General features: G+C 35.7%; 1 protein-coding gene across 9 annotated transcripts in view; it reads left to right on the forward strand.

Moving 5' to 3' along the window:
• Positions 1–13,030, forward strand: part of Ten-m (teneurin transmembrane protein Ten-m) — a 709,737-nt gene extending 696,707 nt beyond the window's left edge. For all 9 annotated transcript variants that reach the window (XM_072302525.1, XM_072302526.1, XM_019040131.2 and 6 more), the window contains 11 exons: positions 292–1,888; positions 2,199–2,376; positions 2,837–3,119; positions 3,753–3,924; positions 4,492–4,749; positions 5,300–5,528; positions 6,109–6,428; positions 6,975–7,318; positions 7,588–7,748; positions 8,289–8,564; positions 8,895–13,030. In XM_072302525.1, coding sequence (XP_072158626.1) covers positions 292–1,888; positions 2,199–2,376; positions 2,837–3,119; positions 3,753–3,924; positions 4,492–4,749; positions 5,300–5,528; positions 6,109–6,428; positions 6,975–7,318; positions 7,588–7,748; positions 8,289–8,564; positions 8,895–9,344 — 4,268 coding nt within the window. In that variant the 3' untranslated portion in view covers positions 9,345–13,030. The remainder of the gene's footprint in view (positions 1–291; positions 1,889–2,198; positions 2,377–2,836; positions 3,120–3,752; positions 3,925–4,491; positions 4,750–5,299; positions 5,529–6,108; positions 6,429–6,974; positions 7,319–7,587; positions 7,749–8,288; positions 8,565–8,894) is intronic.
• The last annotated feature ends 2,038 nt before the right edge of the window (positions 13,031–15,068 follow it).

Below are 15,068 nucleotides of genomic sequence, written 5' to 3' on the forward strand. Positions count from 1 at the left end.
TCTTCAGTATTACTGTGAGAAAGAAGTATTAATATGCTCCATGCATTTTTACCAAATATTTTATCAAATTTTCAGCACCTAAATTTTTTTAGCTGTCAGATTAATTTTTTACTTTGTAATTGATTGCGCATCAATGTTATTATAGAGAGGACGCAATCAATAAAAATGATTTCTGTAAAGTCAAATTTTTCAAGAAATGATTTCCCAGTTCTAATTTGGAATCGTTTAAACTCGATACTATGCCTTCTTAAATGCATTTTTTTTAACTAACCAATTTTTTCTTTCTTACAGGAGTTGCAGTTTCAGGCGATAACACGCTTTACTTTGCGGATGGCACAAATATCCGCATGGTCGATCGAGATGGAATCATCACCACAGTCGTCGGAAATCACATGCACAAATCCCACTGGAAACCAATCCCGTGCGAAGGCACATTGAACATCGAAGAAGTCCACCTGAGATGGCCGACTGATCTTGCCATCAATCCCCTTGATGATACATTGCATGTAATAGATGATCACATGGTCCTCCAACTGACATCAGACAGCCGAGTAAAAGTCGTTGCTGGCCGACCTCTCCATTGCCCTGCCAAAGGTCACTCAGATATCGAACTCGCCACCCATGCCACCTTGGTGATGCCGCAAAGTATCGCTTTCGGTCCCAACGGAGACCTGTATGTAGCTGAAAGTGATTCTCAACGCATCAATAGGATCCGTGTCATTGGAACTGATGGCAAAATTATGCATTATGTAGGTGCAGAATCCAGATGCAACTGCTTAGATAGAGGCTGTGACTGCTTTGAGGAAGATCACTTCCTTGCCACAAGCTCAAAATTCAACACCATCTCATCCATTATTGTCTCTCCTGATGGAATCCTTCACATAGCAGACCAAGCTAACTACAGGATCCGTTCGGTAATTGCCAGTCTACCGGAAGCTAACGCAGCGAGAGAGTACGAGGTCTATTCGCCGGAATCTCAAGAGCTTTACATATTCAATCGTTTTGGACAACACATCGCCACTAAAAATATCCTGACTGGAGAGATGAGCTATATTTTCACTTACACCGTCAACACAAGCAACGGAAAGTTAAGCACAGTAACAGACTCTGCTGGAAATAAAGTTTTCTTGCTCCGAGACTACTCTAGTCAAGTCAACTCGATTGAAAACACAAAAGGACAGAAATGTCGGTTGAGGCTGTCAAAAATGAAGCTCCTAAGTGAAATCAGCACTCCAGACAACTACAATGTCACTTTTGATTATCATGGTCCTAGCGGACTCATGAAGAGCAAATTAGATTCAACTGGTAGAAGTTATGTCTATAATTATGATGAATTTGGACGTCTGACAGGTGCCGTAACACCGACCGGAAAGATTGTTAAGCTCTCGTTTGATCTGAGCATCAAAGGAGCCATGGTCAAAGTTACCTACGACGACAAACAGCCGGTTGCCATGCTGATTAAAGGATCGACGGTCGTAACCAAACGAGGAGAAGCTGAATATCAGTCTGTGCTATCGAGCGATAACAGCGTCTCTACAGTCGCACCATGGGGACACACAATTAGTATTGATACCGTTTCTTACCCTATTTTAGCTGATATAGACCCAGTTTTGGCCGAAAGCTACCCTGTACCTGCCAAACAGAAAACAGACATTGGCGGTGATTTAGCGAATCGCTTCGAGTGGAAATATTCGGTACGACACGTCAACAAAAGCCCTAAGGAACCAATTGCTCAAGTTGTGCGCAAGCTGCGTATCAACGGTGACAATCTGCTGAGTCTGGAATATGATCGAGAGACGGGCACTGTAGCTGTTTTCATGGATGACAGAGTTGAGCTTCTGAATGTTACTTATGACAGGACATCTCGGCCTACAAAGTGGGGTCCTAGGTGAGCATTTTATAATTTTCCCAATGAGTTATGTATTAATTTGACCTCTGGAGGCCCGAGAAAAAGCTTGAATTTCTTCAGAAAATTGTCTTAATTTTCCCAGCAAATTTTCCTAATAAATTATTTTCTTTCATGGTATCCATACTCATTTTGGAACATTTTTAAAAAGATCAGACATCAGGAGATACATAAACCTTTTTAATTACTGTGTTTTTGAAGGATTAAAAAATGATTTAAAGAAAATGGCAGTCATTTTTCTCAATTTTAATATTGTTCCTATACCCCTCATTTTTTCATTTTTTCATTTTAGGAATGGAATGTTTGCTGGCGTTGAACTTGATTACGACCGATTCGGACGTCTATCCACATGGCGATGGGGAGGATTGAATGAAAGTTATCACTTTGACAGAGCCGGAAGATTGGCAGAAATCCGTTATGCAGATGATAAATCAATGTTATATACTTTCAAAGATATGTTCAGCGGACTGGTAAATAACTTATCCTATTAATATTTTTGAATATCTAAATTAGTTTTGAGGCGTATTGTAAATGCATGTCTGACGTTGTGAAATCATGAAGTCACAATGGATAATGTGCAACTTGCATAGTAAAAGTCAAACTAAGTGTTGCAAACATTTTCTTTATGATTTTTTCTCTTAACCCTGAAGTTTTTCATACACTCATACACACACTCACTTTCATACTTTAACTTTTGTATATACTTATTATTTCATACACACAGCTATACAGTGGAAACATAAATGTAAAGCACTGTATGATTAATACCTCATTTGCCGTCAATGATCAATTTGTCAAGTAACAATCGAGAAAAGAAAAAAGGCTCCAAATCAGTACTAGAGCATTCTAAATTCAAATGAAATACTTCTTCATGTCATATTTCAATAATAATTTCCATTTTTTCTGACCATTGATAAATTTTGTTTCTAGCCTCTGAAAGTAACTACGCCAAGAGGAAGCGATTATCTTCTTCAATACGATGATGCTGGTGCCTTACAGTCATTAACAACTCCTCGCGGTCATATCCACGCTTTCTCATTACAAACCTCCCTTGGTTTCTTCAAATATCAATACTACTCTCCAACAAGTCGCCATCCGTACGAGCTGAGGTACAACGATGAGGGTCAAGTCATTGCAAAATTGTACCCGCATCAATCAGGCAGAGTAGCTTACGTCTACGATCAATCTGGAAAACTGGATACTGTTTTAGCAGGTATATATTGATTGCTTTTGTTCCTTTCTTTGAATATCATTTTTATTCTCTGTAAATTTCAAGAATATGATCAACGTTCTCACATTTATCAATTTTTTATTTTATTTAAATTTTGGGAAAGGCAGATAGCTTTATCAAGACTTGATAATTTTACGTTTGAATATCAGCTGAAAATTACCGAGACACAAGATGATAAATTTTAGAAATAGTCATCAAAGCTGCCATGCTAATTAAAACGCTGTATGAACATTCGAATGTTGCCTTGATAAAAAAAATACTTTGGAAAAAAGTTTGGTGTTTTTTCCCTCGAAATTTTCAAATATTTTAGAGTTAATTGCAAAGAAAATCGTCTAAAAATTGGAAGAAAAACATTTACAACTCTTCCAATGAATTTGTATTGTATCATAGGAAAAGCAACGCCTCAAGGTTCATACATACTTTTTCCTTAGCATGGCAGTAATGCAAGAAAATTATGTTGCACAAGACTTATTTGAATGGAAGGCTCAAAAAAATTTCCTCATCCAGTTCCATCGTAAATCATGGAAAAGTAGGAAAAAAAACCTATTTCAGGTGAATGGTGAAAATACAAACTATTTTGTCTTATCTTTAATCTTAAATATGATTTTTTCTCAGGTTTGTCCTCGATCCATTACACTTATCAAGAGAGCACCAGTTTACTGAAAAACATTGATGTTATTGAGCCTGGCTTCGAATTAAAACATGAGTTCCATTATCACATGGGTATTCCGAAGGATGAGAAACTCAAGTTCGGCAGCAAAAGTGGTCTTCACAACACTCATTACAGGTTAGTAACCGTTTATTCTTTGGCGCTTCATTTATCCATTTAAGATTTTCGACTTTCAAAGTCGAAGAAATTAATTTCTAATCGATTGCTAGAATATTAAACAATACAATTTTATTGAATTATAAGTATCTGGGAAGCATCACTGTCAATAACTCTCATGCAGAATTTTTCTGTTTCTACAGTATTTCCTCTAATTACTCCTAAAACTTCTCTCAGAATTTTGAAATCTAAATCTTACACCTATATATATTGGTGCCATCGAGCTTTTAGTTTCCTCTAGGTAGAATTTTATTAGAGTTTTTATGTCTAAATCTAGATACCATTGTCAAAAAATCGAGCAATGTGCATTAAAATAATGAATAGGCAGGGAGAACAAAAAAAGTGTGCATATGGTAATGAAGTATACGATAACAAGAATTTCTCAAAGAAAGAATTAGCAAAAAAAATACAATTTTCGAAGGAAATTATAAAGGAATTGTGGCAGTAATTTTTTAATACGTTCATCAAGCTCAGTAAAAACCTTTTTGCAACAGGATTTTTAAATAATTTCGATTTTCGATTGTCTAGATTCCAGTTTGACGGAAATGCAAGAATATCTGAAATTGAGGTGGGCATTGATGGAAAAGAGCTACCTCAGTTGAAGCTCAAGTACAACCAGAACCTCGGAACTTTGGAGGGAATGAGCGACTTGCGCATTTATCGCAACACTTTCAACCGATCTGTGATTCAAGACACATCAAAGCAGTTCTTCTCCGTCACAGAATATGATGCTCATGGCAGGATCAAAAATATTTTGATCAATGTGAAATCTTTGGATGTTTATAGGTGAGCTGTTAAATTTTTTACTGGATTTCATATTAGTTTAAACTAATTGTGAAATTTTCTTACAACTACAACTTTTTAAATGTAAGGTGAAAACTTTCAATGTAACAAAAACTTGAATGAAATTTGAGGACTTTCTATTAATTTACCGGAAACTCTTTTCAAAGATTGTTCCCCAGAGAATTTTGTAGGGAAATGATTCAAAACCAAAACTTTGCTAGTTTTAGTGTATTTTCCGAAGGAAAAATACACTATTCGATCTTGCAGGCTATTTTCTTCTTTTTTTTCAAGAATAGGTTTAATTCATATTATTTTACCTCTAGAATCTAGTAGTAAACTGGCATCTTTCATAATGTTTCAAAAAAATCCATTGCTGAAAAAACGTACTCCAATTCTAATACATCAATTTTCAAATTCCTGATGATTTTTCACCCATTCTTTTCCAAGGCACTCATTTGTTAATTTGGTAGTTCCACCTCTTTTTTTACTCCTTGAAAAAATTGCCAATGTGATCTGTATTTTTTGTTTTCTAACAAATTTTTGATTGTTTCAGAATGGAACTGGACTATGATTCGCGCAGCCGTATCATGAATCAAAAAATCATGTTGGGTAGAACTACAAGCACTGATAGAATGTCTTACACAGCAGATGGTCATATCCTAGAGGTTGTAGGTAACAACAATTGGAAGTACGTATACGATGAAAATGGCAACAAAATTGGAGTCATGGAAGGAAAACAGAAAATTACTCTTGGCTACGACAGTGGTGATAGAGTGACCCAGGTTCGTAATTCATTTAAAATCATTGATCCAGGATTCAATATCCATGTTTAGTTGAAGAGCTCAACCTTGCATCCGGATTGCAATGTTCCAAAATTTTTGCCCCTAATTTATTTTTTTGAAGACAAAGAGGCCAATTTTATAGTTGGAAATTTCTACAAAATATTCTGCTCCTAAAGATGAAAAATCGTGAGAGTTTTTCCGAAATTACATCGACTAGTTTTCTGGAAAAAAACAAAGTACTTACAACAGGAAATCTACAACACTCCAAACGGAGGTACAAGGTTTTGCATTTTGGCCATCAATAAGTAATAAGAATAATAGTGATGAAAATACAAGAGAATATACTGGTATAAGAGTGACTTGTTCGTCCTTGCAAGCTTTCTGCCAATGTTTCCTCCCGCAATTCAAAACTACATGAAAAATAACCGTGGAAAAATCTGCAGTAGAACCTTCAGATGTAAATAGGATGTTTTGATCAGTGCTTGCAACTAGTACTCCTTTACTATATTAAGCACCAATGTAGTTTTTGCTTTTTACGCAAAGTTTTTATCATATTTTTCTTCTGACTTTTTTTCAACAGGTTGGTGACGTCGAACTCAACGGATATGATGCCCGAGGTTTCGTTATCAGACGAGGAGAAGTTCGGTTACGTTATAACGAGAGAGGTCAGCTAAGTCATGCAATCAAACCCAACAAGTTCTCAGCATTCTATCGATATGATGATCGCGGAAGACTGATCGCAATTCACAACACTGCCGGAAACATTACCCAACTTTTGTATGCCGATCCAATGCGCCCAGATTTGGTCTCTCATCTGCATTACCCGAAGATTGGAACTACGTTTAGATACCTATATGATGAGAAAGGTTTCATCGTTGCTGTTGAGACTTCTGAACAAAGGTAAACCTCAAAATCATATCAATTCTTTTAAATGGCTAGTTCAATGGGACAGAGGTCCGGAGAAAAGGTTTTTTATTCTATTTTTACATGAGTATAGTTAATATATAAAAAAATGGATGATGACTTTTCCCTGTAAAGTTATCCAATTGAAAGAGTTATAAGTGGTCTTAGGTGCTCCTCAAAATTGAGTTTTATAGTCTGCCAAAGTTTAATCAAGTTCAGGTTTTGGGTTTTTTTTTAAAATTGAATTTTATTTGCTGCTGCGGCTGAGAGTTGAAATTCGGTTGCAATCAGATCAGGACTCATCTCTGTCACTATTCAGTCAGGAGTCTCATCGCTATATGCAATGCTCACTTTACTCTTTTCTATTTTTTGAAAAGCGAGAACAGTAAATGATATTAAAATTCAGTATAGTCGAAGTGGTTTGTAGTCAGAGGCAAATAAATGAAGGAAAGGACATGAATACTGCACTTGTAGAATTTTATCCTTTCTAATTAATCTAATCGGGTTCTAATGGAACATTCATGAATTCTCCTATTTTTCCAGATTCTACGTCGCGACTGATCAGAATGGTTCACCTATTGCCTTATTTGATACGAATGGTAACATCATCAAGGAATTCCGCCGCACACCATTCGGGCATCTTATCAGGGATTCGAATCCCAATTTCTTCCTGCCAGTCGACTTCCAAGGCGGTATGCCCGACCCGCACACGGGGCTTCTGTACCTGAAAAAGAGATGGTACGACCCATCAGTTGGTCAGTGGCTTACGCCAGAGTGGGAGCGTCTAGCAGGACACCTGACCGTGCCCACGGACATATTCGTCTATAGATTCCATAATAATGACCCTATCAACCCCAGGACATCTCAAGAAGTCAACTACATGATTGGTAAGCATTTTCTCCTACCTGATTTTATTTCCTAAAGTTTTAGTACAGATATAATTTAGTTTGCTTAGGACAAAATTTAGATGTATGGAAGTTCGACCTTCGGAATATTTCTTGAAGAAGGTGATTCAGTAGTTCATGGAATATTCCTAATCTCAGTAAAATATTACAGAAACTAGATTTGCTAATTTTTTATGCTCTTTTTGAATGCTTTATTTGTACTATTTTTAGTCCTAGAAAAGTATTGAAATTTTTTTCATTGTGTTTTTCAGACTTGAACAGTTGGCTGAAATTGTATGGATATGATGTTGAAGCTATGTTGGGCTCAGCTTACACGAGTAAAATGATCTATCAATGCAATTCAAAAGTACACTCTCCTCAGCTCGCACCCGATTTTGGTGTTATGTCTGGTCTAGGCTGCATCGTAGATAAGGTAATTATTTTTTTTTTTTAAATGCAATTTGTTGACCTAAAACTTTGGAGTCACTCTCTGCTGTTTTTTGATGAACTTGACAAACATAGTTCTAATGCCCCACTTTGGACTGCATTTTTAAGAATTTTGACCTCTGTATTCCAAATCTTACTGTGAAGACATGTTTTTACATCCTAGGGAGTTAGTTTTTTAAAATCCGCTTTGAAAAATCTGGAAACATCATCAACCAAAGATAATGGAATGAACGCTGAAATAATTATTCATTTTGCCTCTCAGTTATGTAACAGTGCATTATTCAAAAAATGATGTTTCAGTCGTATTAGATCATACTTTGTATTGAAAAAATTGAAAGTCTTGTATCTCTTTATCATATGGTATCCAGATGTTTTGATAAAAGTCTCTGTCCCCATACCCTAAGGTCTTGCTTGTCTTGCAGCAAAGTTTTCAATTTACTGTCTAACAATTTAATTTTTGCGATGAACATTGAAAGGCTGCTCCATATAGCAAACACATTTTTCATTGATTGCTTTCCTTTCACAGGTCAAAGAACAGTTCAGCCACCTGGGTTTTGTTGCTCATCCTCTGCTGAAGTCGGAAGCGAGGACCCGTAACTTGTTACCGAGAGTGGCATACAGGAAGGCTGTGTTTGGTGAAGGACTTCTCATCTCTCGAACTGGAAACGGCCGAGCACTAGTTTCGATCGTCGAAGGAGTCAACTCGGTCGTGCAGGACGTTGTCACATCAGTCTTCAACAACTCGTTCTTCCTGGATCTACACTTCAGCCAGCACGATCAGGATCTCTTCTACTTTGTTAAGGTTTGTACATTTGATCTCCTCCAGCCTATTTGTAATCGCCATGGGTAAAGGACTTTGGTGCCTCAAAATCCAACACTGAGTCAATTACGTAAGAAGCAAGTCTCATAAAGATTTTGACACAAAGGAGGCAAAAAAATTTGTTAAACTTAATTGAATTTATGGCAGCTTGAAGTTGGCAGCTTAAAAATATTGGGATGGAAATGAATAAAACCAGCTGCAACTCATACATTAATATTATCATAATCAATTTCGTATTAAATCTTTTTTTGTAATATTATTGAATGGATGAGCTTTTAAATTAATCACACTTTGTTGTTTTTTTTATTCCAGGATAATGCCTTGAAGCTACGAGATGACCTTGATGAACTTCGACGGCTGGGCGGAATGTTCAATGTTTCTACACATGAAACTGCTGATGGGAAAGAGTTGCGGCTTCACAGCACGGACGCTATTGTTTCAATACGATACGGCTCAGACCCACAACAAGAGCGACATAGACTTTTGAAACATGCTCACAAAAGAGCTGTGGACAGAGCATGGGAGATTGAGAAATCTCTCGTCTCCTCAGGTTTGGGTGGAGGTCGCGGAGATTGGACCTCCGAAGAGCAGGAAGAACTGACCCTTCGCGGCAAAGTAGAAGGTTATGAAGGTATTGACATTCATAGCATTCAAAGGTATCCACAGTTAGCCGATGATCCTGGCAACGTAGCTTTCAGGAAAGAAGCTAGTCGTAGGAAAAGGAAACGAAGAACTCACAAACGATTAGAATCCGATAATTGAAGCTGCTCCGGTAGACTTTTCGTTTCAAATGAGAAGAAAACTTGAAAGAGCTGTGCTTGAAGTGATACGCTTAATATTTATTTTTTATTTTCTATTATAATTTAAAATAACTTTATTTTTTCTAAATTCCTGTCCGATAGTCTTATGTGACGAATTGATTGTACATATTGTAAATCTAGATAACTCCTTGTTAGTGTATCTACAGAACTTGGAAAACAACAGGTTTGTAAATATTCGAGAATTTAATTCGCTTTGGCCACTCATGTCATTTGTTTTAGCTTATAAGCTTTTTAGTCACTTTTCAGTTCTTAGACTCGACAATCAATTAATTTTTCAAAATATACAAAAAAGAAAAACCATGACAAGTCCTTACAAATTCGAAAGTTGAGTTAGATATTATCATTTTTTCTTCTTTGGAGATCGTTATAAATGAAACTCTTCACAAGATGAAAATGTTTTATTTTTTCAGCCTGTCCAAGAAGATACTATCAGTATTTTTTCCTCTTTATTTTTTATTTTATTTATTTTTTTTTGTAGTGAAGAAAGTAGAGATGATATCTCTTAATCGTACTTAAATTTTGCGAATCTTCATTCAAATGCAAAATGCTGCAAAAACATTTAAGAGTACTTAATGGAAAAAGTATGTGTATACCCAATGAAAATAAGAAATAATCCTAGATGAGAAGAAACCGTGCTGTGATGCATTATTTACTGAAACAGCAAGTTGTCCTGTCTCAAAAAGTAAATGGGTTCTACATCAAAATAAAGTCTCTGTGTGATACTCATTATAATTTATCTTTGCGTTCATTACATTGTATCTTTTGGTTATTAAATGTATAAGCCTTTTCTTTTTATTTTATATGTATGATATGTGTAATATTGTATGAAAATGTTAATACTCTAGTATCCAGATTTTTTTTTCTTGCAATATTAGGTTATGCTGTAAAGTGTTATCTTTTTCAAAGAATTGACTGAATAATATCCTGAAGCGTAATGCGGTGTAAGAAAATTGTTCATCGTATGCGTCCGACACCTCGTAAAGTTTTTGTAAGATAGTGTAAATAATACAGATTGTTACCTTTTTACCCTAGTTAAGATTTTCTAATATTTCACAATGTCCTCCCTGTACATTTTTAAATAGAAACATCGTTTAATCTATCCAAATTCTTTATTTTTTAGTCTTGTTAATGAAGTTATCGAAAAATTGCATGACACGAATCTAATTGATATTCTTGAGAAGGGCTAAATTTGTTTAGAATTACCTACTGTAGCTAATCTCATGTTTACAGTAGTTGACAACTTCAAGTCAAAATATTAGTATTAAAAATTGATAAATGAAAGTTAAAATTTTATCAAAAGACTCGGCTGAATTAAGTGGATTAGTTCTAAGACGTTCGTAAAATTTTTAAATTTGTTCATCGCATTTTGTAATGATAAACTAGTTATTTTATTGAAAGGTTACATCGAGGATGCAATCAAAGATGCTCTCTTTTTCTGTGGTTTTAGTCACGGGATTCGTCATTTTTCCTCCAATTCATTTTATATGAGATAGACACTTTTACCCAATGCATGATTTTTTTGTGTTTGCTGGTTGATTGCCCTGAAAAACTTGTAATACACTCGACTACTCTCTAAACTAAACCTGTCCGTTTTGGCGTGTAAGTTGTTCTATCCTTACTTGTTATTAATACTGTATTTCCCTCCTTGCACTTGATTGAATGATATTTTGATTTCAAGTTTTAAGAAATTGACTCTCTCTTCTTGGAGTCAAAATTTTAATCAGTTTCATTGTGGCATTATTTCTTTTTTTGTATGTAATTTTCTTGGAGAATCGTAATAGAAAAATACCAATTTATACATAAATACTTAACCTGTGTTGCTCAGACAGCTTGCTAAACTTTACTCAATTTTTTTTGCCTTTCTTGTAGTCTATTCGTCCCTGTATTATTTGAAAGTTTAAAAGGAGGTTGTTGAGAATATTTTTTTTTTCTTCTTTTTCAACAAGTAGACTCAGAGTTTAGAAGTAATGATGGTGTAAATGGTTCAATTCCGAGAAAAATTTAAATTAAAATCATACTAAAATACATAACAGAAAAGGGATTCATTTTGTCCAGAATATTTTCGTTGAATTCAGACTTCATAATTTCTATCCTTTCTCTCCTAAAGTGAATGTTAGTTGAATCTATTTGAACAGAATCTTTATGAAAAATGAAAGACAAATAAGTCGAATGATTACAAATTGTGCCATCATAAAAGTTAAGACAAAATCTGGAACTGCTGACGATTACTATACTTAACAATCATATTAATTTTTATTGCATTGTCTTATCTCATATAATTGCATTTTTGTTTTTTATTTTCTTCGACTTGCCATCACGTATACACCCATTTTTTCACTTTTTTCAATGCTGCCATCATTCAAATTAAAGAAATATTTCTGCCTCTGATTTCAAGTGAAAGTTAGAAATGTTGCATATTGTTAAGATGTATGCCTTGTTTCAAAAATTTGTCAAGACGAGAAGAAATATATAATTGTTATTTAAAGTGTTCAAATCTACTGAACTGATTTTTCTGGGTTTAAAACTGTCTTGGTAATCTTTACCGCAAAGTAAGAGAAAAAATTAGATTGTCCTTTAGTGACAAAATCTATTTAACATTCCTTTTCCATTCTTTTACTATTAATTTTATCCATGAATTTCAAGTCCCTTTTCCTCAGGAGAAATAATGGTGCTTAAACCTAATTTTGATTTCCTAGAATTAACTCTAACTATTTAAAAAAAAAAAACAGATATAAAAAAATACCAAGGATTAATGTATCAATCCCCTCATCCATATTTTAATAATTTTTTTTTTATTTCTTTCCTATAACTGCATTTATTCAATTTGTTGAGCTAGGTTACGCAATTATTTATTTTGCATTGAGCAAGTTTCTTTGAGTTTTTTCTTCTCATGTGATTTTGTTAGTTACTCATTTTCTTTCTTTTTTCCAATCATCACCCACTCTGCAAAACATGTCATACCGAAAATAAATGAAAACATTGTGAATTCTAAATTTGTTGCGAGGGTAAAAAACTCATGGCATTCGTCCAAACTATTCCCTCAGACCTTTTTTTTATTATTAATTATTACTTTATTTTCCATTTTATCTGTTTGTTTTTTGTTTACTTGTATTGTTTTTCAGTTTATCAATTTTTGACTGATAACAAAGAAAGGTCCTAACAAGTTTTGTGGAAGATGATTACTAGTCTTTTGAATTACTTAGATGTAGTAATGAAAGTAAATAGGGGAAGGGGGGTTTAGTAATTACCTATTTTTATAATTGAGCAGTACTAAGTACTGATTTGTACATTATTGTAAAGTGTCTGCATTGTATGTAATTATTTTGAAATTTTTAAATATCCTCATGAACTCAGTTCTTAATTAAAGCAATAGAAAAATCGGTTTTTTTCTTATTTCTTTATTTATCTCTGATGTAATCTTGTAAAATCATTTGTTGTTCCAATCGCTAGTTTGGTCTATATTTTTTTAAGTTACTGTCTCCGTAAGTCCATCCAGTTGTAAAATTTATAGCTCTTCACATTTCAGTCATAAATCTAATTTTCTGTAGAGTCGCAATCATTTTTTTAAGAACATGCTCACTTATATTACCGTGTAACAAACCAATAAATGATTTTGAATAACAAGAATATCTGGCCTTTTTTTCCATACTCATCTATCATTTCTATGGAACAGGTTGTTTCTTCTGTTAGTGTATTGCTCACAAAAAAACACTGCTTAATTTTATTTAATTTTATCCAAAATTAAGGCTGACATCAACCTTAAGAAATTCCATCAAAATGCTTGTCTAGTTCTTCCCCAAGTCTCAATATTGATTCTTTTCCGGTTAGAAAAGTGAAGCATCAGAGATCAAGCGGTATCTGATGTAATAAGGGTTAATCCGATTGAGTCCCAGAAAAGCATTTTAAGACAGTCGCTGATTTTGTTATGCAAAAAAATTTAACAGCCAAAATCAAGTTCACCGATTGATCTAAAACCAAGCCACTCTTAACCGGATGCATGTTTTCCGCTGGTGGCGTGCTCTAGCGGACTTGTGGAGTTTTTTAGACCCGAATATTGGACTCAGCGCATCGTTTCCAAGGGTGCTAGATTGGTTTCGGCTCAATCGGCCAACATTCGATTTGGATCCTCAAAGGTTAGTTCATGGTACCGCTGCTCCCGCTGATGTGGGAAAATCATGCCTTTGCATCATCATTGCTCTGACCACCCACCCATTCCCTCAATCCATTCTGCCCTTTGAGGCGCTTTGAGGCTTGCGGCCCCACGACCGAGAGATCGCCGAAAAACGGGCCTTTGATGAACTCTCACCAAAGGGTCAAACACTCGTTTTTCAGCGTTCCTCGACTCAGAGAGCTTCTATCGGAGAGACTTCATCATCAGCTTCGCCGAGCAGGGGCGGACTGGTAGTCGCAAAGTTAGGAGGAGACCTAAATGTAAGGGCCCCTCCTGTTGTTCGGGGGCTCCTCTAAGAAGGTCCGGAGGCCCTTCCCCGGTAAATTTTGAAAATTTCACACTTTTTAAACACGTAGGCATTATTGGAGTTGAATTCTGCAGTACTTGAACTTCAAAATAACCCATTCTCGTATTAATCGGGGGTCCCTTCATCACAAATGCTTTTGGCGACCTTCCATGTCTCTTAGAGACAAATTTTCAAGGAATTCGGGGCCTTTTAGTGATTAAAAAGGATAAGAAAATTACAGCATTACGGGAAAAAAACGATGATTCGAAAAAAATTCGCTGCGGGGGCCCCTTCGGAACCTCCGCGGCGAATTGTTAGGGTGCGATCGCTTCCCCGCCCCCATGACCAGTCCGCCCTTGGCGGCACAGGAAAGCCGAAAAACCAAGCGGGGACGTTACTTCAACATTAAACTTTCATCGCCTTGCTAAGGCGCGGGGATTGAAATATTTGAACTATCCGGAACGCGTGAGGTATCACGCCTCAATTGAAGGCGTTTCCGAATCTTCTGTATTTACATGACGAGATTTTCCAATTTTTTTTGCATTATATTGTGGATTTGAGTTCCTTTTATTATTTAGTTCAATTAATCCTGTTTCTTAATTTTTAATTATTCAGCAAACACCATCCATTTGTGAAATACAACCCTGGCTTTAGCGCCCCTAAACTACGGCCAGAATGGTCGAAAACTGCAGTAGCGGCACAGGAAAACCGAAAAACAACGCTAAGACGCTACTTCAATAGGTATAAAATTTTCATCGCCTTGCTAAGGCGCAGGGATGCAACTATTTGAACTCTCCGGAACGCGTGAGGTTTGACGCCTCATTTGAAGGCGTTTTCGAATCTTCTGTATTTACATGACAAGATTTTCCAAATTGTTTTGCATTATATTGTAGATTTGAGTTCCTTTCATTATTTAGTTAAATTACTCCTGCTCCTTGCTCTATAATCAATCTACAAACACTATCCACTTGCGAAATACAACCCTGAATCTCGCGCCCTTAAACTACGGCCTGAACGGTGGAAACTACAGTAGCGGCACAGGAAAACCGAAAAACAACGCGGGGACGCTGCTTCAATATTAAACTTCTATCGCCTTGTTAAGGCGCAGGGATACAACTATTTGAACTCCCCGGAACGTTTGAGGTATCACGCCTCAATTGATGGCGTTTTCGAATCTTATGTACCTATTTACATGACGAGTTTTTCAA

This window comes from Bemisia tabaci, chromosome 7 (assembly GCF_918797505.1).
Source record: "Bemisia tabaci chromosome 7, PGI_BMITA_v3".
NCBI lineage: Eukaryota > Metazoa > Arthropoda > Insecta > Hemiptera > Aleyrodidae > Bemisia > Bemisia tabaci.